The sequence below is a fragment of the Streptopelia decaocto genome (genome assembly GCF_964273445.1).
Source record: "Streptopelia decaocto genome assembly, chromosome: 6".
Lineage (NCBI taxonomy): Eukaryota > Metazoa > Chordata > Aves > Columbiformes > Columbidae > Streptopelia > Streptopelia decaocto.
This window is the reverse complement of record NC_138660.1, coordinates 26,817,571-26,842,382: the sequence shown is the minus strand read 5'-3', so window position 1 is coordinate 26,842,382 and position 24,812 is coordinate 26,817,571. Positions and strand designations below refer to the sequence as shown.

The 24,812-nt window shown below is 51.4% G+C and overlaps 1 protein-coding gene across 3 annotated transcripts; it reads right to left on the bottom strand.

Moving 5' to 3' along the window:
- Positions 1-5,441: 5,441 nt before the first annotated feature.
- STK25 (serine/threonine kinase 25) lies at positions 5,442-24,056 on the bottom strand. Of its 3 annotated transcripts, none has more exons than XM_082056812.1 (12): positions 23,889-24,056; positions 22,964-23,090; positions 16,114-16,344; positions 14,897-14,953; positions 13,674-13,782; positions 12,256-12,413; positions 11,814-11,999; positions 11,465-11,610; positions 10,480-10,594; positions 10,132-10,203; positions 6,672-6,808; positions 5,442-5,733 (listed from the first exon to the last, which is right to left on the bottom strand). In XM_082056812.1, the coding sequence occupies exons 2-12, from the start codon at positions 23,012-23,014 to the stop codon at positions 5,694-5,696; spliced, it is 1,302 nt and encodes a 433-aa protein (XP_081912938.1). In that variant the 5' UTR covers positions 23,015-23,090; positions 23,889-24,056; the 3' UTR covers positions 5,442-5,693. The 3 variants fall into 3 exon arrangements, with proteins under 3 accessions (XP_081912938.1, XP_081912939.1, XP_081912940.1); XM_082056813.1 differs by having other exon boundaries at positions 23,893-24,056; XM_082056814.1 differs by having other exon boundaries at positions 23,761-23,892.
- Positions 24,057-24,812: the final 756 nt, after the last annotated feature.

Genomic DNA, 24,812 nt, shown 5'->3' with positions numbered 1-24,812 from the left:
AAACTATCTCAGCCTCTTATTCCTGAGCCCGCCATCCCATCCGCAGAAGGTGGACGCGTCTGCACAGAAGCGTCGCTTTTCCTCAGAACGGAGAGGTTGGTTAATGGGTCTTTGTGTCCCATGGTTTTCCTGGACACGTGGCACACAGATCAGTGCGAAGTCGCGCGTGGGGGAGCACGTTCCCCGTGGCGCGGGCGCGGGGTCCCCGCAGAGCCGCGGTGTTTGTGGAAGGGCTGCGCGCCAGCTCTGGCACCTGTTCCAAATGCCAGGCCGGGCAATGGCCGGGGGAGCAGGAGGAACGTGTGTTTCTGTGAGCACAGCGTTTTCCGCCTGGGCTGTAAGAGCCTCGTATTTGGCCCTGGGGGTTTTAATTATTTGTCCTTCGCTAGCTGACAGAGATAGTTTGTTCTCTTAACATCAGCTAGACTTGTCTAAATTGCCTCCATCAATCAGCTGCGCTAAAGATCAGACCGAGACATCCCAGGTGTTGCGGAAGGAAGGTACGAACAGCGGCGCAGAGGCCGGGCTGGTGTTCGCTCCCCTGCAGGCTCCATCTCCTGTCACAGGAGCTCTGCTTCAGCCTTCAGTGCCTCTGACATTTCGCACCACGATCACAGAGCACAGTGGAAGGGCACAATGTGACGGTGTCAGCCCACGGCTGATCCATTCTGTGTGAGCGCCTGCGCTGTTTGTCTTCCCGTCAGCTCCGTGCAGGCAGCGCTGTGAACTCCTGCCTGCGGGGTTTTGGGCAGCGGAGGAGCGGAGGATCATGGAGCTGGCACCAGCTCAGCCTGCAGCTCCGTGTTTCCCCTCGGGAACATGCGTGTGCCAGTGGCAGCGGCTGCCGTGGGCCTGAGGAAAGGTCCTTTGCTGCGCCTTCCCCACCACCTACCAAAGCACAGGACCAGGCGGTTCCAGAAAGCCGAGCACCCAGCAGGCAAGGCCAGAGCCAGCTTGGTTAAGCAGGGATCTTGTTCTTGAAATAAGACAAAGACAGCGGGTCAGCGGAGGCGAGGTTGGGCCCCGTGGGAGCGCTGCGGCCACGCTGCTCACCACGGGAGGCAGGAAATTTGTGCCCCAAGGCTCAATTAGAATTGAAGCTGCCAGTACTGTGAGGGACAATACAAAAGGCTTTTTAAAAATACGTTGATGGCAAAAGGCAAACTAGAAATAACAGATTGGCCCATTACTCGATGACCATGGTTACCTTATTAACACAGACAAAGCTGAGACATTTAATGCTTTCTTCGCCTTGGTCTTCAACACCGAAGATGAGCTTGAGGGCCCCCATGCCCTGGGTTAGAAAACCACAGCTGCGAGAACAATACACTCCCAATCAATCCGGAATTCGTTTGAGATTCGCTGCTCCAGCACGAGCCCTGCAGGGCGGTGGGGCCTGATGCTGTATCATGGGTGCTTAGAGCCGGCTGGTGTCCTACTGAGACCCCTCTGTGATTTTTCAGCACTGCTGGGACTCTGGAGAGGTCCCAAGGACACGAGGCTGGCAAATGTCCCCATCTACAAAGAAGGGCAACTGGGATGACCCTGGCAACTCCAGGCCTCTCAGCAGCGCTGCTGTTCCTGGCAAATCAGGGAGGAGATGCTGGGAGTTACTGAAAAACATCCGAATGACAACACAGTCATTGGTCCCAGTCTTGCTTAACAAACTCAATTTTGTTCTATGACCAGGTCACCCACCTTTTGGATTTCAGTAAAGCTTTGACACTGTCTCTCACAGTCTCCTCTGGACAAGATGTGCAGCACAGCTGGATAAACACAATGCAGCGGGTGAGCAACTGGCTGACGGGCCGGGCTCAAAGGGTCCAGTAAATGGGGTTATGGATGTTGGGCTGGGGACCAGTCCCTTGCAGATTCCACAGGGACCCATCTTAGGGCCAGCGCTCTTCAATGTCTTTATAAATGACTTGAACACAGACCATGAGGGATTGCTTAGTAAGTTTGCTGACACAAAATCTGGGGAGCTGTCGACAGGAAGGCAGAGAGGCCCTGCAGAGGGGTCTGGGCAAACTGGAGACCTGGGACACGGGAACGCTGGCTGTACAGACAGACTGGGGACGAGGTGCTGGAGAGCAGCTCTGCAGAGGGGGCTGGGGCTTCTGGTCAATGGCAAGTTGGACATGAGCCACCAGTGTCCCTGGAGCCAAGAGGGCCCCGTGTCCTGGTGCACCCAGCACAGCACGGCCAGCCGGGCGGGGGGGGGATTGTCCTGCTCTGCTCTGCCTGGGGTGGCGTCACCTGGAGCATTCGCTGTGTGCAGGGCTGGGACACAGGAGAAAAAAGGTATTAACCTACTGGAGAGTGTCCAGAGGAGGCCACGGAGTCATTGAAGGGTTTGGAGGGGAAGCCGTGTGAGCAGCGGCTGAGCCCCTGGGTTTGTTCAGCTGGAGCAGAGCAGACTGACTGAGCGCAGAGCTCATGGGCTGCAGGTTCAGCAGGAGCAGGAGGGGCAGGGTGAGCTCTGCTCGGTGACAGTGACAGAGCCCAGGGAACGGCAGAAGACGTGCCAGGGAGGGTCAGTGGGACATGAGGAAAAGGTTCTTCACCCAGAGCTGCTGGACACTGAACGGGCTCCCCAGGGAGGTGTCACAGCCCCAACCTGACAGTGTTCAAGAAGAGACTGGACACCGTGCTCAGACACACGGGGTGACCTGTGGGGTTGTCATTGCAGGGACAGGAGTTGGACTCAATTCTCACATGGAGAACAGCAAGCTCAAGTATCTCTGCATTTAGATTTCAGGAGCACAGGCTATAAAAGCCAGAAACATCACTATTCCTGGCAAAACCTGCCTGGCAAGCTTTCCAACTGCTGAGGATTTTGGTGGCACATCAGTTCTGTGACATACCCTGCAGGATTTTTACTTTACCGAATGTGCAGGAGTATTCTTTTTGTCTTTGCTACAATCATGAGCAGTTTCCTTAACAAGAGCACAAGGAAAGAACAGACACTTGGTCCTAATAATGAGTTTCTTGCTGGCAGGACATGAAGGGAGAGACGAACCCACGCTCTTGGTGCCTCAGGGCTTCACATCCCTGGTCTCATTTCAAAAAGCCATCGTTTCTGGTGAACGCCCCCAGTTCTCCCTGCATCCCACTTACAAGAGCAGCTCCTGTTACACCAGATTAATTCATGTCCCTCTGTCAAAGCGGCTTTATCTCTGTGAGCTGTCACTGACACCACGGCCACTCCTCCTGCACAGGTGCAAATGGATCAGTGCTCGTGTGCAGTGGAGTTAAACACGCTGGGGGGAGCGTTTCGAGAGCTGGGGGAAGCTAATTGTCACCCCCCATGGGCTGTTGAGCAGAGGTGACATTTAACTGAATTCACCAAAAAAAGCACACAAGTATGTTTGTCAGTGTCTCCTTTTGGCTCTTGGGAGGGAACAGCTGAGGCAGTGCTGCCCGGCTCCAGTGCAGACCCAAGCCCAACCTTCACCTTGTGTTCCTGCTTGGGCAAGGACAGGCACAGGTGAGGTTTTAAACACAGGCTTAAAATGCCTTTCCCCACACAGGATTTAAGGGGTCTGGCTCACAGGTCCCTGTCAGACGCACACGAGGCAGAAGGTGCATGGAAAGACGAAGAAGAATCCAAAGAAAGTGCAGCTTGAACAAAACCTTTTTCCCTAATAATACCAAGTTACACCAACCGCCTTTGTTTTGTTACTTTATTGAAAGTGGCAGATCCCTTGCAACAGTTTTAAAAACCTAAAACCACTGTTGCTTTGAATACTGGACAAAGTTTGTGGGAATTGTTTCCTTTAAAAAGTTGACTCATTACACTGCAGTGCATGTGAGTACTAATACAAGGTACCTTATTGACACAATTTGCTACCGTCACGAACAGCAACTTCAAAAGCAGCGGGAGCCCTTCAGCCGCCTGTGCCGCTGCAGCCTCCGCCTCCCCCAGGACGCTCCTGGCTGCACCTCGACCCCTCTCCTGACGAGCGGCAATGGGTTGGTTCTGCTCCTCAGGACCGCAGGCTCCGCCGGCTCTCGCAGCAGATCCAACAGCAGCTCCTCCTCTCTGCTGGAGACGTTCGTGCAGCGGCCGGGCCTGGATTTATCCACCGGAGAGGAAGACCAAGCGAGGCCATGAGCTGAAGCGAACACCACGAGGAGGGGACGTGGGGTCTTTCTGAGCTGCTTTTAGCCCAGCACTTATGATCTGCAGGTCTGAATCAACGTACCAAAAACCAAGCCTTGTAACCAACCGAGTGGCCTGTCTTTTAAAAACCTGCTGAACAGCCGGAGCTTTTGTTGGGGGTGGCTTTGGGGCGAGCCCCAGCACCCACACAAACACCCAGGCACAAAGATCTGGCTCTCTAAGGTCTGGCTGACTTAACAGGAATATCTTTACAGTTAGAGAGCAGATCTCTGAGCAACCAACTACCATAAGTTATTTTCATAAGTCTATTTTTCTACACCTTTAAAGTACAGGTTTAAGCTCTGTGCATTTACCTGGATTAAAGATTTGCTTTATAAACTAGTATTGTACAGAAAGCAAAGCTGGTTGGGGATGGCTCTGCTGGAATAGCTTGAGCAGCCAAGCAGCATCCGCTGCTTGAGCAGCGGATGCTTTAACCTCTGCCAGCAAACACCAGCGCGGCTTGTCAAGCCGAGCAGAGCCCCGGCTTCCGTGAGCTGAGATCCCAGGCTGAGAGAAGAGCTGGAAAGAGACGGCAGAGAAGAAGGGGAAGGAGCCTGGGTCGGCTTTTGCGACCCAGCACCCACAGCACAGGGACACTGTCACTGCCACCCATTCAGACCTTTCTGCAGAGGGCTCCCGCCTCAGGAACTGCTACACAACGCTGATCTGCCCCTGGAACTGGAGCCCTGTCAGCACTTTCGCCTGGTGTGGTTTTTTAATCCTGAGTACGTGGGGCACGTACTCAGCTTAGAGACCCTGCCTGCCAAACCTGCGTATCCAGTTGCTTCAGCTGCAGAAAGCAGCAGCGAAGGAACTCCACCGGCTCCCAAAGCAGCCGCAACCCCTTTGCCTTCCAGTCCCTGGAGACACAAGGCAAGTTCTGCTGTGGCCTGAATTAGATGAACCAAGGCCTAATAGAGAATGATGTCCCAGAGCCACAAAAAGAACAGTCAGCAAACCCCAAACCTGTCCTGTGAAACCACAAGCTGGGAGAGAGCAGCAGCGTGGGCTGCTCCACTCCAAAGCTTCTTGTTGCTAGTGCATGAAGGGGTTGGATCAGTCCTCCAGAACAACGAGAGAGCTGCTCTACCGTGTGGAGAGCTCGACCGCACCTGCGCTCGCACACAGCTGCTCACAAACGCTTCTCCAGGAAGGGCGGGAGGCCAGACCCATCAGACTTGCCTTTGAAACATATCTCAGTGGAAGAGTCTCCCTCTTTTCCAGCAGCCAGGCATTGACCAATAACAAGCTGTGAATCAAACCAAGCCAAAATGGATACATCCATAGGGTAACAATTAAAAACTGCATTGATTACATGGTAAAAACAATTAGACCACCCATCTCGGGTTCTGCAAAAGGTCTAAATTGTACTTGTGTTGCAAACCCCACCCTGGGTTGTCATGGAAACACGTATAATATGAAGGCTCTGAAATGTTCTGGAGTCCGTAACACAACGTTACATCCAACAGCAGATGGTGGTCGGGATTAGAGATGTTGTTCTCATGAAAAGAGCGGCAGGGAACGGGTGTCAGCGGGCAGAGCTGAGGTGGTTCCGACTGTGTGAAAACCTGCAGGGAGGAACAATGGGGGGAACCGGTCACACTGGTACGGCTGGACCTGTCAGTCCCGCTCCCACTACCAAACTTTCTAGGTAAAGAAGCCTTGAAAGAAAAATCCAGTACTTGAGCAAAAAGCCAAGGCGGCACTTTTCTCACGCCGTTAAGATTCAATTTTAGGCTAATGAGAAATTTTGAGTGTAGTGCTTTGCAGTAAGAAATCACCCAGGGTCTCTGAGGTGTTGCAAGACTCCAAAAACCAGTCTCCTGGCCGATGCACCGTCCAGCAGCGCTGCTTCCAGGCTGACCGACCTGAACGACGCTCAAACAGCTGCACCCAGCACACATCTGTGAGTCCCTCCTGCTCAGAGGCTGCAGGCACCACCAGGACCCTCTCTGTGACCTCTGTGCCTCAGCCAGAAGAGACAAGAGCATCCTCCTTCCAGCTTTAGGTGATTATTTGATGAGGGTTCTAACCACTCCTTCACTGGTTTAGTAAGTAATTCACTTCAGGAAAGGGAGTTTCCTGTTCCCCGAGGCTGGGCAAGCAGAGTGACTGGCTGCGCATCGTGCTGTAAATCACATTTCTTGCCATGAAACGCAGAAGCAATCCTGATGACATTTTGCATAGTCCTTGCTTCTGGGCCATGGGACCAGCAGGATGTCATATACAGATATATGCAAGAGGAAGGTGAACACCAGCATCTTTCTGTGCTCTGCAGCGTTCATCTACACTACAAAAACCTGTTCAGTGTGAGAAGGGACTTCTGAGGCAGGAAGAACTGCTTCTGTTACATGACAAGCAGTTCAAAGCAGTGATTTAGGGACTGTCAGGTCAGCTGTCATCACTATTCGCTTTCTGGGTGTCTTCAGTGCCCCGTGCCAACCTTACGCAGCCGCAGGGCAGGAGCGGCGCAGCTCCCGCCAGCTCCGCCCCAGAGGACACTCACCTTTGTACCCGCTCCACCATGTGTGCGATCAGCTTGTCCGAGATGCCTGGGCAGGACTCCTCGGCCAGGCTGAACGCGTTCTCCAGCTCCTCCATGGCTCCCACGTTGCCCCCGGTCTGCTTGTGCTTGTCTTTCAGCTGCAACCCAGAAACACGGCGTTAGTTCCCCACCTCCTTGCAGAAAGACAAGCAGTGCAGGACAGACGTGGAGTCCCTTTCAGTGGGACTGCACAAGGGTGCAGAATGACACCCACGTTCTTCTTTAAAAGACATGAATAAAGAAGAGATCTTTTTGTAGGTCAGGAAGGCAGAATTCCAATGTCTGGAGTTCAGAATTTCTTCCAGGTGCTAATAGCGACTCGAGTCCTTAACAAACAGGTCCTGGTGTACTCTTAAACAGCATAAATTGTATTAGAAATGGATCAGCAGCCCCAAAAACCCAAAAGTAGTAAGAGAACAAAGAACTCCAGCTATATCTGAACCAGTGTTGTCACCTTTGCTGCTAACAACAGCGGCCAGGCGCACACAAAGGCTTGCTGACAGGCAGGGCAGAAAATACCCTAACACCAGGAGTTAGTTACCACCACTTCTAATAACCACAAAAACGTCTGAGTTGCTTTTAGTGGCTGGAAGGCCAAGGGAGACTACAGCCACGCTACAGATCCGGAGCTGCTCGGTCTCAATCGCTCCTCCCCGAGAAAGAGCTTTTCCCGGGGAGCAGGGAATGGAACCACGCTCCAGGACCTCCACGGGCAGCATCTGACCCGGATGAAAAGTCTCTGCCCGCATCTGTCATGGTCAGCACACCCCGAGCCAGCCATGAGTCCACCTACACATGGTTCCAATTGGAACGAGCTAAACCTCTGGCATTAAGGAGCTCCTGACAGGTCACGGATGCTGAGCCTGAATGATCTCTCATTGAAAACACCCAGTGCCATCCTCTGCAGCATTTCCCCAACTCCTTCACACAATCAGCTGGTGTGACAGCCCCTTCCTGACCGTGCCTCATTACACAGCGAGCTGAACACAAATCAAACCTTTTTGTTGAACAGGCAGTGTCTGCCAGCTAACCACTGTCCAGTTCAGTTAAGCTCCTGTTAGGCTGTGCTGATTAAAGGGCTTTACATAAGCCTCAGAGTTGTTTGCCTGCAGTTCTGGGATCAGCCTTTCCTGTTGCTGGAGCTCACCTTTTCTCCATGGTGCAAACAGCACGAACACGGGAATGCCGGTCCCCAGCTGGAGCCATCCCTGTGCTCCATGCCCTCCACTGGACACAGAAAGAGCTGCTGCCTCTTCAGTGGGGTAATTGCTGACTAAGGCAAAGCTGTGGGAGCAACTCGCATACACCTCTGCTCAGCCAGAAGTGGCCGGGGGCATGGAGCGCAACTCAGTTACACATCAAGGACACAAATTTCTTAGGCCAAAAATAGTTGTGATGCTAAAGCCAAGGATTTTATTTGATGTCTACCTGATCAAGGACTGCCTGCCCCGAGCAGAATGCGACACAGGGTCCGTCGAGCAGCTAAGCTGCCGGTTTCTGACCAGCCTTTGATCCTGAGCCCTGACCTTTAGCTGGCCTGGCAGCCTGTGGTGTGAGCAGTCTGTGTGATCTGCTGCTTTCCAAGGCAGAGTAATTTTCTGGGGAGCGGCAGGGGGCCGAGAGCAGCACTGCACACAGCCTGCAGCGGGGCTTCTATCCGCTGCCCAGCCCTCTCCCCCCTGCCCCTGAGCGGGCAGACACATTTCCAGCTTCACAGTTGCCCACATCTCTGTTAATGACCCACCATGGGTCATTTTCAGTATTAACACACACAGGCAAGGCATATAAAAGATTATGAACAGCATCTCTGTAAGATTTCAACTCACAAAGCCTACGAGGCACTAATGCGACGGTGAGAAGGAGAAAGTCTGCTGTTGGTAGGAAACTCACACTGAAAAGAACAACAAGTGTGACCAGCAGTGGAGCAGATTTCCTTCCAGCCCCCTGCTACTGCACACAGAAGGCAGGTTACCTCACAGACTGCCCAGAACCTTCCCTGCACCTGATTTTACTGCGTGGGGTCAGCAGAGAAGTCTAATCAAAGGAAAGGAAGACCAGCAAATCTGGGGCAAGGGAGTCAAACCAGCGGAAATGAAAGGCCCACGAAGCCACTTCCCACCTGGAACTGGCGCAGTGAGTTGGAAATGAGAAGCACGAAGATGTGCTCATTGGTTTGAGAACTCACAGCTCTGAGAATCCCCTCCCTTAGAAGGCTCCTACAGAGAAAGGACTGAGAACCAGATGTGGGTGATTACGCTGCACGGACAAACTGCCTGCATCAGGAACCAACAATATTTTTATCCATTTTATCTCATAGGTCTTGGTCTACAAGACCCAGACCATCTGCCCTACGCTCTGACCTCTGGAAGTCAAGCCCTGTGGAGGCCAGTTAGCTAAACTCTCAATTTCCAAAGCGGTGCTGTCTCAAGAGTATTGCATGCCTGCTTTTCAGAACAAGCTCCGCTTCCCGCTCTGCAGCAAACTCTCTTTCTACATAGCACTAAACCTGCGGAAAGAAATTTAAGTCCAGAGACTATGCCTGAAAAAGCACAGCTCTCTGCTGGACCATTCCTGGAACAGCATTGGAACTGAGAAAAGAGCAACTCATCAGGAGCAGAAAAAGGGCTGCTGTCTGGGTTAGCTATTTCTTCTCAAGCAGAACCTCCTTTCCTACACTCCTACTGGAAACAGCAACTGAACTGTGTAGCCAGTCATCCCTTATGATTATCATCCTCTTCTCCTCCCTTTTAAAACATCACCCAGCTGGAAAAACAATTAGCTCTCTGCTGATACAGACACTACCCCATCACTAATGGTACGGCAACTCCACATCCCCACCTAGAACACAAGGGAGGGAAACAGGGTGGATTTTCCAAACCATTTTCTGTGTCTCTCTTCCACAGGCCATGCAGTAGGTCACTCCTTGGCATGCCAGCAATAGCAGGCACGCGCAAATTAAGAAGGTGGCCTAACAACGGGCAAAGCCAGTTCCTGTTTAAATCCACCCACGTTCCCCTCAGCAACTCTGCTGCGGGCAGCAGCACCCAGCGTGGGGACAGGGAACAAGCACAGCCACAGCAAACTCCAATTCCTGCCCACCCTGACACGAGCTGCACGTCAGCCAGGGACACGAGAGGCCAGAGCTGCCACTGATAAGGAACAGGTTCTCTTAGGCCTTGTCCTCGCCAGCAGACACCGCAGTAATGCAATGCTGCTAGGAACACACTCGTATTGGAGAGGACACTCAGGGGCATATTCACTTTGCTAACACAGGGTATAGACCTTTGAACAGATGCACAACCCCTTAACCCCACTACATACCTTACCCCACCTCCCTTCTCCAAATCCTTCCCAGTTGCTTACCCATATCAGGTATCTCTTCATCTCCAGCCACCACAGACACCAAGACGGTTCTACTCACCTCCCCAAAAACTGGGTGAACAAGCGTGGAGAGACACTGTGACCGTGGTTGCCTCTTGATGGGCTCAGTAGGCTAGAAAGCAACATGAAAAACGTTACAAGCACAGGCCAAGGCTCCCAGGGCACACAGACTGCCAAGCCTTCAGTAAATCCGCAGCACCCCCGCGGCAGTGCCCCAGCACGCCTCAGGAAGGGCACAGACCACAGTACCCTGGAACAGGCAACTCTGGGCCGCTAGCCCTTGATACCAGACTAAATTTTAGAGCACAAGGGCCTGGTAGCTTCCACGAGACCCTCAAAAGCTTGTGTTAGTTCAGTCCACTTCCAAAGGCACTGATGGCAAACAGACCTTCTGGGAACCATGAAGAGCCATTCCTTTGTGCAGCTTGCTTAAGGAGTTGGGGCGAATCGTTGGTGGGAATGTCCAGATTGGACCTTGGTCTCCATCTTCTGTGTCCACATCACTGCAAATGAAAAGGCGATGGTCAAGACAAAGCCTCAGCTCCACACACCGGGTGTTTTACCTGCGCATTCCCACAGCCACAAGCTCTCCCTCCCAACTGCCGTATCACCGCAGGGCTCCGGGCGTTTCCCTGTCCCAGAAAAAATCCTAAAGAGAAACCACTACAGCACCACAGAGATCTGAGCCAAGTACTACAGCGTATTTCCAAATCACAACAGCTACCTTTCTGCTCTAGCCAGCATAAGGACAGTTTCAAGCAGTAGTTAAATTTAGGAGAACTTCAAGACAATCCAAGCTCACAATTTGAGGGGCCAGGCTTAGATGTTGCAAGCCAGCTTCCCAGAGTCCTCGGTCACTTGAGTCACTGCCCCTACAGGTGAAGAGAAGCTCTGTGACACCAGCCAGGCAACAAAGTGCCCTGTCCTCACCCAAGGAACATATCCTCCCCACCAGTAGCAAAGCTACAAAAACTACAAATACACAAACACACACAGCTGTTGCAACAGCTACTAACGCCTGTAGCTCTTTGGAAAGTTGATGTGTTTAACTAAATGTGCACCAAGAGCCTTGTTTTACTAGTTATGCACAGTCTAGACGTTTCTTGTTAGTACTTCTGATCCCTTACACTCAGCAAAGAGGCTGCGCTGGTTAAGGCCAGAACAGAGTCCCAGGTCCCAGCGCACAGGAGGTCACAGACACACTCTTCAGTCACTTGCTCCCACAAGCAGACACTCACAGGGCTCCCTGAGCTTCCGCAAGATCCCCAGCGCAGGCAGGGAAAAGCACAGAAGGCCCCGAGCTGCTCGCAGTGGGCTGTCCCAGGGCGTGTAGCGTACAGCAGGGACACCCCACGCACAGAACACGTACGTACATATCTGAATCGCCAGAGCTGGAATCTTCTCCATGGCCCTCTGACTTCCAGCGCTTGAATCGATCTATCAGCTCCATTAGGAATGAGGTTTTCTTGGTGTAGCGTGTGATGAACTTGTGCTTTAGCAACTCTTTAGCTGTCGGCCTCTGGAGCAAATAAGGAAAGCATGCAATATGTAACCATCTCTGTACATGAACCATGCAAGCATATTGACTTCAATTCTTGCCAGACTTGCCCGCCCTTTCCACAAGCTCAGTACTTCTTTCTCTCCAGGAGCCTTGCACCAAAAGCTCTTCCTGCTAAACGAATCTTTGGCCTCTGCAATTCACAGGGGGAGAGCAATACTCACAAATCTAGGATCCTTATTGAGGCAGGCTTCCACAAACTCCTTGAAGGGCTTGCTGTGGTGACCCTCAAGTGTTGGAGGGTTATTTTTGGGGATCAGGAAGAGAACCCTCATAGGATGCAAGTCAGAATTTGGAGGCTCTCCCTTTGCTAGTTCAATGGCTGTAATTCCGAGGGACCAGATGTCTGCCTGAAAGAAGAGCAAGAACAGTGACAGCACAGAGCAGCAAGGAGCAATCTGCAACATGGAAGCATGCAGCTTTAGCACAGCTGAAGGGCTGATCACATAAAATCAGATACGGTGTTTCACATCTCATAGGCAAACCTCTCCAACAGACCCTGAACTGTAACAGGAAAACATCATTCTTGCAACAAACAGCACTTACAATCCCTATATAAACCCTAGCACCATCTCATACACAGCAGCAATCCTGCTCCCAGCTCACCTTGAAGTCGTAAGCAGACTGTTTGATGACCTCTGGTGCCATCCAGAATGGAGTCCCAACAAAGGTGTTTCTCTTGATCTGCGTGTCCGTCAACTGTCCAGCCACCCCAAAGTCAGCCAGTTTCACATCTCCTTGTTCCGAAAGCAGCACATTGGCAGCTGTTCATGCAAATAAGCATTAAGGCCACTGGTTTCTGCATCATCTCCAGCCCACACAAAACTGAATACTGAGAACAGACCTCCCGTGGCATCCGCCTTTGCCCCAGAGAAAACCCTCAGCTGGGATTTCCAGCCTCAGACTCATTCTCGTGCTCTGACCTCTGCTGTGTAACATGGAGCAAGTTCGTACGCCTGGCCAGAGCAGAAGGGGAATATTTCTAGGGTAGGAGCAAGGAGCAGATGTGAAGGGCCACACAGTCCACTACATGTGATTCATGGCCGCACAAAGAAGAGAGGGTAGCGTGACCCAAGACACCTCAAATGGTCTCAATTTTTTTTCAGAGCAGCATTCAGCACAGGTTAAATAGAAGACGTTTCTAAATAGCTCACAAGTCCTAGTCTTGTACCGATTCCCATTCACTCAGGTTAATGCAGTGGCATTGTTCAGTTTTTGGGATGCTTGTTTTTTTGTTTGGGTTTGTTTGGCAGGTCTTTTCATTCCAAGAGAGACTCTACCTACAACCTTTCAGCACTTCCCTACTCTGCTGGTGGCCAACAGTCCTGCACGGCCTGCAGCACTAGAAACCTGGTGTCTCACATACGCAATGGAATCTTTTCTACCCATCTCCCTGCATGAGGTTTCTCTCCTTTGCTTGTTCCCACTTCCTGCAGAGGGTCAGAGCAGTTGGCCACGTCTCCGCAGCACCGTCCCCTCATCCTCCCGCTGTCCTTCGATGCTCCGTGCTCTTCGGGAAGCAGATGCCAGGTCTCCCTACGCTGCACACAGCCAATGACTATAAAAGTCAGGCGCAGGATAAGCTGAGACAAGCTGCCCTGATTTTCTAGGGCTGTGAACCCTGTGTGAGGACAGCTCACCTTCATGGTAAGTTACAACCTCAATAACCAGCACACATGGGCCTTGAGGTCCAGCACTAAAGCAAATATCCAGACATAACTGAGAGTCAGCTAACATCTGAGCGTGCCCTTCACCGACTCCTTTGCTTTAGCCCCCTGCCTGTCCAAACTATAAATATCAGAAAAGAGCTACAGATCCCTACTGTTACTTTAAACTCTAAAGACATGAAAAACATGAGTTGCAGTAGACTGACAAGCATCAGACTTAGAAACAAGCAACCCAACAGGAAAAGCAGCACTAACAAACAGCCTTTGAAACCTCTCATATTATTGCTGTATAATACTTCTGAATCTTATGGTAGTAACTTCTCTTACAAGAAAGAGAGCCCAGCTATCCACTCTTACCTTTGATGTCCCTGTGGATCTTCCTCTCAGAGTGTAGATAATCCAAACCCTTTAGGATTTCTCTCAGGATAGTAGCTATGTAAGTCTCCTCAAGGGGTCCCGGCTTCAGCTGATAAAGGGCAGAAAGATGATTTTTAAGGAGGGTGACTGATGCCTTGGATTTTCCAGTCTCTCAGTTTGTTACTTGGGAATCTTGGCCAAACAGGTCGTACTCCGCAGGAAGCACCTATTACACTCCTGATGCGCATTCCGCAAGCAGAACACTGGACTTTGCACCTGGCAACACTAAATGGAAAACTTTTGGGGGATTTTCTGTTAGTCTATTAAAGGCTTCCCCAGCAAACAGCAGGATGCTCATCTCTCACTTTGGCTTGGAAATACAGTGGTGAACAGAACATCTGAGCAGATTCTCTTGTGCAAGTCTCTGCTAGCATGCAAGAACTGAATTTTAGCCACTGAAATAGCCCGGAGACAACTTCTTCCCTCTGGCTGCGGAGTATTGTGTTAAAGCTCTTCTCCTTTCAATCCCTTCCCAAAGCAAGCTCAGCCTTCGCAGTGCAGTAACTGAGGTTCCGACACTGAGTTCTGCTGCTGACAGCCTCCCACACACGCTTCCTCCAGGTCAGTGCAGGCTCGGCAGCTTTCACTATATGACCTTAGTTACTGCTCTGGAAAAACAGGCTTTATTATCCTAAGGAGAACAGCAAAATTCTGTGACAGAATACAGCACAGCAGAACTTTGCCCATGTGTTTATTCTGCATTTGCATTCCCTCAAAATCTGGAGTAAGTTGTTAGATGCAATTTGTACTATCAAACACCCGAGAATCCTGATTGTAGACCAGTTCCCTGCTGAGCTTGATGCCACGCAAGCACTAAACAATATCACAAACTCTTTGCAGGCACAGAGCTTTGATTAGGGGAAATATGGATTTGCACTGCTCAAAACCAACTGGCTGCTGTCACGCATCAATTCACTGGCTCTTCCCACTGTAAGGCAGCAGAGCGTGCTAGAGAGGAGTGCTTTGACAGCTGAGCGCCGTGCAAACATTCCCTCTGTCCTAGGACACACAACAGCAGCTTGTCTGTCCTGCAGTGCCTACCCTTCCAGCACAGGGCTGTCAAAAAGATGGTATGTGGCAAGTGAGTGTCTGGCTTAAGGACATTTCACAAACTAAGGTTCCAGCCAACATTTTTCATGGTCCAGAGCTCACCACGTACTTACCAAATCCAGGGCTGAACCTCCTCCTAGATACTCCATGATTATCCACAGCTTAGTGCCCTGCAAGCAAGAGCACAATCAAGAACAAAGACACTAGTAAAAGCAGGGAGAAAAGTGAAACACTCCAGAGGCAGCAAGACACACGAGTAGTCCTGTACGCAGTCCAAGAGAGGCTGCACACCACAGCTCTCAGAAGCTTATGGAGGGAGCTCCCAGCTCTCTCTTTCCTGCTGACACAGCATTGTAACGGCAGACCTGCCACCAGTACATTTCTCTCCCTTGGTCTGCAGTTTTATCTGAGCAAGCTTAGTGCCCCTATAGGCACCAGACTACACAGCCCACAGATATATTCATATTCTCAGGTTGGAGACATTTAACTTCACTCCATCAGATCTAGCACATCTCATTCTTGACAATGACAGGGGAGCTCTGGAGCCTTTGATCTCATTAACACAACTGCCAGCTTGAAGGGCATGATAAACAAGACACTCTTGTACGCCTCAAGAGAAGAGATTTCCAGACTGAGATTCACAGTGTCCTGGTAGGACATCAGAAGCAGATCCATGCAATAGCTTGCATTACGGCATTATGGCCTTTGAAAAATACGTAAGGAATAATCGGGATCCAAAGAGGTCAGGAACTGTTTGCTACAGACCCAGTGGTACATGCACCTCCAGCAGCCGTTGTGCAGAGGCCGCTTCTGGTCATCACTACTCGTGGCTTGCATTGGGGACTCCTACACATCATCTCAATGGCAGCAGTATCAGCCCCCCACAAAGACTCGGGTCCTGTTCTCATCAGTTCTGACAAAATGATGATCACAACATCACAAAGTACAGTTTCAAACTCCTCTTTTTTCCAGAGGCATAAAGCCCTCAGCGGTACTACCTTAAAACTGTGGCATTTTGGGAAAGTATTCCACAAACTTCCTTTCAAGAATGGTCAAACTGAGGAGAGATCAGCATCTTCAACAAATAATTTTCTCTCCAGTGAAGTGCCCTCCTCTTGGGACCACACTGTACCAGGCACCTCATTTCCATGTGCTTGGTGAGTGTCTTAAAGCCCAGCTTCCTACTAAGGCCACAGAAGGGCAGTGAGCAGAGCCACTCGCAGCTCGGGCACCTTTCAGCGCTGTGTGCCACCATCAGCTGCAGCACCCACGGAGATGCCGACCCCATTCCCAAACTGCTGGCAAGAGAGTTGCCACGGCTTTGTCCTACCTTCAAGTAGGAGCCATAGTACCGGGTGATGTAGGGACTATCGCACTGGCTGAGCACCGTAATCTCCTGCTGAATGTCCTCAATTTCATCCTCAGCCTCCTCCAGGTCAATGATCTTGATAGCAACTACTTCCTTGGTGCGGTTGTCGATCCCTTTATACACTTCACCAAACGATCCTTTGCCGATCCGCTCCAGCTTGGTGAACAGCTCCTCAGGGTCCACCCTGGAGTGCTACACCAGAAAGCAGAGATGAGAAAAAATACACTAAATCTCACAGCACCTGCAGACCACCAACAATACCCCCTGTACAGCACATCCCCCTACCTGCGCATCTACTGCAGCATTTAATTCACCCAAAACTCACATATCCTAAAGGGTCTCCATGTGCTGGGAAACTTAACACAGAACATATGCAAGATGGGAAGACCTGAAGGAGTCTTTTACACAGCCCCCACAGACAGTAGTGAGGGAGGAATGGGAGAGAAATCCAGAAGAAGAAAATCAGCAAGAATCTCTACGGAATGTGGCAGCTCCTTTGGGACAGGACTGCTCAACTGTGGGCACTAAACTTGCTCCATGAGCAAGCACTTGCTCACGCTTGAATAGAAGGGCAGGCATGGTGTACCAGAACCAGCCTTCTTTGGAAGATCTGGATGAGAAAATGGGCACCAGCAAGAGGCCATCAGAAGCTCACACAGATGTTTCCCTAGTCTGCCTTCCTGCACTCAAAGACTGGAATGATCTGAAAGATTTTCACCCTTCCCTACTTGTTTGGAGAGTGAAATACTCCGGTAATATAAACACCAGATCACGTCAGCCACTTCTCTGCTGCAGCCAGATGGAAACCCAGCACAACTCTCTTCAGATGTTTGCAGAAGGAGCCTTGTGTTTTTTGGAAGGTCAGCAGCACAGAGGTCAGGCACCCGCCCGAACCACAGAAGACAGGAGAGCTGAATGGACACCCCACCTGCTTTCCTGGAACAGCCTCTCCTTTGGCCAGCATGCCCAGATGCAAAAGCAAATATTGTTAGATAAGCACATCAACTGGGAAGACACTAACATGATCATCATCGGAGAAATACTGAGTCTTCAGAGTAACTCTTTATTAAGATGAGTATGGCCAAGAAAAGGGAGAAATGAAAATTATCGAGTTCATTCTGCCCAGCTGCAGGCCAGGAGGTCTTGCTCTGCTTCATGCTACTAAAAGGCTCCTTGTGCTTAGTTTCTCTGACTTTTAAAAAAATCAGTCTAGTTTAAAAAAAAAATAAATAAATCTGGAAAATATGGCCTGACCTAGAGGAAGCAGCCAAGCTGTTACAGTGAGGTTCACACACCCAGAACTACCCGGTCTCACCTCCAATACATCACCCAGAGGGACCACTCCCTCGCAGGGGCCTTCAGCTGGCAGGGATTTTATCCAAGAACAGGGCAGCTGCATTTTTCCATCTAATACCGGTTCTAGCAGCAGGCCATCACTGCTTAATGATTAAGCCAGCCAGTCATTACAGGTTGTTTGCCCTCTGTGCCCAGGGCACTGCTGTATGGAGTTAAGCCAGGCCCAGAGTGAGCTTTACAGTCACAGAATCACAAAATCACAGCCCAAGATACAGAAGGATAAGCAAATATCCTTGTGCATCCATGGCAACACCCAAACAGGCTGTACTTCAACAAATGCACCGGAAACAGACTGGAGGGGATACGCAGAGATGAAAGGAACTGGAGATACATACCAGGCACACTGGAAAGGAAGAGGATTTGAGCTTGAGAAATGCCATGAGACAAGAACGATGCCTGCAGCACAGGGAGGTCTTGCTAGTCCAGAAGCAGTGTCCACCTCTTGACCAACTAACAGGAAGGGGCAGCAAGCTGGCTCTGCTGCTCCCCTGCACAGTGACCTACCGCCCCTTAAAAATGCCACTCGCCACTCCACACACCATAGGAAGGGAGAAAAAGAGGATCGTCTCCTAGAAGCACTTGGCTCAGCTGGTAAAGGAAACGCTATCCACGTGAATTCTGCAGGGAAGCAACCCTGCAAGAAAAGATTCCTCCCCTCCCACGTAAGCAATTTTTTCACGAGAAATGTCAAGGTGTAAGTTACTGCTGCCCTCCTCAGCCTGGCATGGCACATCAAAGAATCAGGACTCATTCTTCAAGAACATGACATCAAACAGAAGCGCACTGGCTACTGCAGGCAGCTTTTTACCTATCAGACTCTGCAGTCACAGACAGCTTCGTGAACAAGCTTCCATACCTTGATGTCAGATTATCCCATTTTCTGTGGAAAAAAGCAGCTCATGTAGGGACGGTGAGGGAGACAAACCTTCCTGATGAGCACATGGAAACTTTGCCCAAGGGACTCAGGAAAACAATACAGCTCTGTTGAGCAGAAGAGACAGGCCTACTACCTTAGGCTGGAACACGAAACTTCTTTTGTAGGTACTTGATTTTCCTTCCCATTACCTGTCACTTCAAAACTGATCTGGAAATGCTTCAGAGCTCTCAGGTGCAAGGGCAAGAGTCTGACTCCATGGAGGGCCTGAGGATGTTTGCCAAGTTGCCAAAATCACACAGATCATACCCAGCAACAGGCAGAACCTAGTGAGCGAGTATGGAACAAAGTGGTAGAGAGTCATTCCAGCCATGGCTCCAGTCTGCCGGACGCCCGCCGCAGACCAGAGGCTGCTAAAAAAATCTCTTCACTTGCTGCAAACACGGAGGAGGAAACAGGCTCGTTCTTGATTCAAGCAAGCCAGTGCCTGCCCAGTGGAACACCTTGTGAGCTGCCACTGAGGGCACCACAGAACATACTGCGAGCTGGCACCTTCGTGCAAGCAATCCTGAACTCCCACGACAGACCAGGACAGATAAAATTATGCCAGTCTGCAGGACATCTGCTCTGACGCTCTTGTCCATCAAAAGAGTCTTGTCTGAGCTGCCACACAGTAACTCACTGCTGATGAGCAGATGTTCCGATTCATGGGCAAAGAAGCCTCAGCACTCAGCAGAATAAATGCAGTTCTGGCAGGAGAATGCATTCTGTGTAGCCTGACTCTCCCTTACCCCAATAAATCGGCATCCGTAGAGCACTGCAAGGAGGGGTGTAACACGCAGGATCTGCCTCTTTTCTAAATACAAACTGCTCTCACTGCCACTCATTAGAGAATTATCCTGGAAATGCACAGCTATGAACACACCTGAAAAGCTTCATCAGTACAAAGTAACGGCAGCCAGCTGAAATTCTTTACACCTGCATAAATCAGCACAGGTGTCCCAAAGAATCATTTTGGTTGGAAGAGCCCCTCAGGATCATAGACTCCAAGCATTCCCCCACCCCTGGCACTGCCCCATGTCCTGAGAACCTCATCTCTGTCTGTCCAACCCTCCAGGGATGGTGACTCCAGCACTGTCCTGGGCAGCCTGTTCCAATGCCCGACAGCCCTTGGGGGAAGAAATTGTTCCCCAGATCCAACCTCAACCTCCCCTGGCGCAACTTGAGGCTGTTTCCTCTGGTCCTGGTGCTTGTCACTTGGGAGAAGAGGCCAGCACCTTCCACACCACAACAAGAAGAAAGGTTGTTGCGACAGGATAAGCAGTGATGGTTTTAAACTAAAGGAGGGAGGTTCAGGCTGGACATGAGGAAGAAATTGTTGTCCCTGAGGGTGGTGAGAGCCTGGCCCAGGTTGGGCAGAGAGGTGGTGGATGAACCACCCCTGGAGACATCCCAGGCCAGGCTGGACGGGGCTCTGAGCAACCGGAGCTGGTGAAGATGTCCCTGCTCATGGCAGGGGTGGCACTGGGGGAGCTGGGGAGGTCCCATCAACCCAAACTATTCTAGGATTCTATGACGCTTATCAGCAACTGTCAACTTTGCAACTGCTCGCCAGCTTGGGATCTTTCCATCTTCTTCCACATTCACAGAACCCACCAGAGGTGCAAAACGGAGCTCCAGGACAGAGTGTGAAGAGCTACTGCTCCTTGTTCTACTACAACACGTAAAACCTTTAAGGGATGGTCACCTCACATTTTACTTGACTGAATGTCAGCTACATGGCAGTTCTGGAGCAAAAAGCCTCGTGCTATTTCTCCCCTATGAGAGCAGTCAGACACCAGAGACGGCTCAGTCAGGCATGAACAACGCACAAAGTGCTGTCTTGGTTGTATGTGCAGGAAGGGGAGGCAAAAAGAGGGATGAGGACAATCTATTAGTAACGTACTCTGCTTCTGCCCCCCAGGATTTAATCTCACACCCCAAGAAAGGAGGATGCTCTGTCATGACAGGTGTGGGGGCATTTGTCATCACAATTAATGATGCCATGTTTTAAAACAGAGCAACTCGCTGCAGACATCAGGAATTAAGAATTGCAGTGTGTTATGAGACAAGTCTGGCAGTAACACCAGCTGCTCCATGGGGAAAGAAAGGGTTTGGCAGCTCTGCCACTTCCAGCTAGAGACCTGATAGCCACAGCCTGTGAGAGGAGACTAGAGAAGGAAGGTAAATATCTACCCTCATTTCAAAGCTGTTAACTGGAAAGATAAGCTGCATATTGGGAACAGAAGCAAATGCCCTTTGAACCAGCTCAAGGTCTTCTCTCTGGGCTGTGGCTGGCTGGAACTCACTCTCAAAAGAGTCACATTCAGCACCATGAGCAAGAGACACACCTGCATCTGCTGCATGAAACACAGAGAGGTGCTTAAACCCTTTTGGAAATGAGAGTTCCTCAGTCTGAAGCAGTCAGCATCAGAATCACTGTTCTATGTGGCAGAAGTTTGTAACAGAAAAAGACTGTCAAGGTCTCAATACTTTAAGAGCTGAAGCGGACTGGGAGTTTGGCAGCCAACAAAGGTTTATATGGAACTACAGCAGCATTTAGTGCTACTTCTGACTAGAGCACTTTCCAACCAGCCAAACAAACATCATTTTCCTCTGCCAAACACAGTGGAAGGAGGAAGTTGGTTTTAAAAAAACCTCAGCTACTGACCTTCTTTCCTCCACTGGCTCCTCTCCTCCCCAACCTCCCATCCATTATTACCCACATTGCACGCTACACACTCATCTCTGGGCCACCACCAGAGATACCTGCAGCAGGCACTGTGTTCTCTTAGGGGAAATCAGCTTCGTACCTGAAAACATTTGAAAGCTTCCCTGTCTACAGGAAATCTGTGCAGAGCTCTTTTCAACTGCTAAACCTGAGACAGTTTTCAACTTCTGTGGTATAGACAAGAGGGAAATTTGCGTTCAACCCTTTGAAGAACACCAATTTGTCTGAGACTCCCAACTGGCTTCACAGATAGTATTCTTTTGCTTCAAACGAGGGAAGCGTTACACAGGCAGAGAACCTGAACGCCTCCTTCAAGGTCACATAAGGAACAACAAAACTAGAAACAGAGCTCAGGTCAGAGCTTTAAACACTGCAAATACATCATCTAGCAGAGAGAGCTTCCAACAGAGAGCAGAGGCCCGCTGTGTGCTATGTACAAAGGGCAGCCAAGAAAAGAGAGAGACAACTACTGGAGGCAGGGAAACAGAGGCACAGAGGTAAAGCAGCCGGGGGATTTGCCCGGGGTAATCCTGTATGTTAGCAACAGAACTGGCAGCCAAAGCCAAGTCCAGCACCTCTCAGTTTTCACAGTGCCTCCCACCACTCCCCAGCCTCTGGTGAACAGAACTGCAGGCCAGTTCCTCCTGCTCTTCCAGCAAGCCCCAGTTGCAAAGGCTACAAGGTCCCAGCAAGGATTCCTGAAGAAAGGACAACACAGGCTGCTTTCCTATTCCAGGTTCAGACTGAGAGTCATGGGATGACAGAACCTGAGAATGCCCTACATCTACATAATAAATTCTGAGATGAGACCACCAGAACTCTGATTAGCTTCATTAGTGAATGCTGGGAACAAAAAAGCTTCAGAGCAACCTCTGCTGTAGCTACAGAACTCAGTTTTCAGCCCTAACCAGACAGTATCCTTTCCTATTCCTTTCATTTCCCTCCCTGTACCATGACTCACTCAAGCATTATATTTGCATTTAATTCCATACACACTGCAGGGAAACAGTTTATGTGAAAGACAGCATGCAAACTAAGATGCATTGCAAATCACTTCTAAATCAGAAAAGGCTTGGTGAAAGCATCATCTCGAACCACTAAGGCTTTTAGTATTATAATTCTACACCTAGGAGCAGAACAGAAAAACGTCAAAAATTCTCACAAAACATGGTTTAACAAGACGTACATTCAGAATTGACATCTGCCAATAATAAAACACACCCCACAACCAAACTCAGAAGAAAGAAGATTCAAGCCAATACTATTAATGTGGTTTAGCTTCTAGTCCCAAGCCATGACATCATCCTTCCATATTCCTCTTATGAAAATGTCATCACGACAACGGGATTTAACCGCATCCACTGAGGCTCACATCTCTCTCAGAATGGTTAAACATTCAGTACCAAATATCACTACCTTTTATGCATTAAGGTTACAAGCAACCTGAGGCTACTGCTATGAACACTCCAGTAAGGTACGTCTAGCACAGCCTGCACACACAGCTTTTCTGTTCCCATTTCTAGACTTCCCCCTCCCAAAAACAGAGAACAAATTATTCCGGTCTCCCTAAGAAGAGCAAAGTTAACCTCAGAGAAAGGCAGCACACCGGGTGAAGAATTCCCTTTCTATTTGGCTGGCAACCTAAAGCTGTCAGTCCAACGCCACCACGGACTAAGACACAAATCAACTGGCTAACAGGACTAAGCCAAGACATGTGAAAGAGAGATAAAGAGTGGCAAAACGTGATTTTCTGGGGGTGTTATGTTTGTTATTGATACAAGAGTTTAAAACAAATGTTAATCGCCACTTACCTGGCTGGCAAATTCTCTCAAGTGAGCCATGCCTACGGGATGGTCAGACATCCGCTTTGGCAGAACCAGGGAGGGTTGGGATGTCGTAGCACAGCGGGAAAGCAACGCTTTCTCATCCACCGGTCAACTGCAACAAGCAAGAACACAACAGCTCTGACTCAAGGTTCTTGGAGCCTGGCTCATTCCCCAAAAGAGCTACTTGCATCGTTTTTCACCTCGATTTGCACTTCTCCTTGAACCTCAGCCCATTTTAAGTATGCCAGCCCCTCCTTGCAGACCCCATTTCTCAATTCTTTCCAGACATGCTCTCCAGATGTATCAAGAAACCCACTTTAATGATGTATACTGACAGAGCCTCAGGCACCATCACCTCAGCTTGCTCCCAGTATTACAGTTGTCTCTCCAGCACCATCTCCTCATCACCATCCCCAGTATTATCCTGACACCCCCTTCCTCCTCGTGCTCCCCAGCAATCCTCTGAGGGTTCCCCTCTGCTCCCCAGTACATCCACTTGCAGAGCTCAGTTCCCAGCACCCTTCCTCCTCCTCCTCCTCCTCCTCCCAAGGGAACCCCAACCCTACCCCACCCCCGGGTACACCCGCCAGTGCTCCCCGGTTCTGCCCCGGGCCTTGCGCTCCTCAGCAACCCTCTCCACGGGGCTCCGCAGCCAAAGAGCCCCGACCCAGCACAGTCCCCTCAGCTCCTCTCCAGGGCTCCCCCACCTCCCCACAGCCCCCTCGGTGTCCCCCAATCACGGTGCCCCACGGCCGCCCCCCGGCCCCGCTCTGCCACCCCACCTCACGGACCCCCGCCCCACCACGGCCTCCTCGGAGCGCCCCACGCCAGCCGCCTCCTCAGGGCCCCTCAGGCGGATCCCCGCCCCGCACGGCCCCTGGGGCCCTCCCGGTCCCGGGCGCCGCCGCACCTACGGCGAACGGTCCCCGCCCTCAGGGCGGCGCGGTGCCATGCCGGGCCCTGGCGCACGGAGCCGCCGCCGAGCCCGCTGCCGCTCCGGGCTGCCCTGAGACACCGAGCTCGGGGCGGGAGCGCCGGGAGCGGGGTGGGGAGGGCCGGGCCGCGCCGGGCCGGGCGCAACAACACGGCGCGGTGGGGGACGCGGGCCGGGAGAAGCCGCGCCGCGCTGCCTGCCGGGAGCTGTAGTTCTCGCGTAATGCCGGCGGGCGGCGGGGCTGCCCCTGCGGACTACAGGGCCCAGCAGGCGGCGCGACAGGACGCGGCGGGAGGGGAGGGCACGGCGCCCGCGCGGGGGCTGCTGGGACGGGGAGTCCTCCGGCGCGGGCGGCAGGGACTACCCATCCCAGCGGCCCCCGCGGCGCGGGCGGGGCCCCGGTGCCCGCGACTGGGGGCGGGGCGGGGCGGGGCCACCGGGTCCTCCGGGCCGGCCCGCCCGCCAGCGCGGGCCCCTCGGGCCGGGGCTCAGCCGGCAGCCCGCGGTGTCACCGGGCCGCCCCGCCTCGGTGGTTGCTCCGCTCCCGCCCGCTGTCCCCGTGAGGAGCCGGGAGCCCCTCAGCGGCACGTGTCACCCTGAAGGGAGGCTGCCCAGTTAATGTGCCCTGTGATATCAGCTGCAAAACACGTACCCGTCAGTAACCAACCGACGGGATCAATGCTTCCTGACCACCTGCAAAACGAGGGGATGTAAGCAACGCAAGAGCATCCAGTGTTTGGAGCACTAATGGAGGATGATCCCCGGTGCTGATAAAATAAAGAATGACGCTTAACAGTATAATTGACTCTGCTGTTAAGTTTATTTCTCCATTTCACCAGGGTGGGCTTTGCAAGGTTGGTTTGTTCTCCGCATTAAATATCAGTGACCAATTCACGTTTT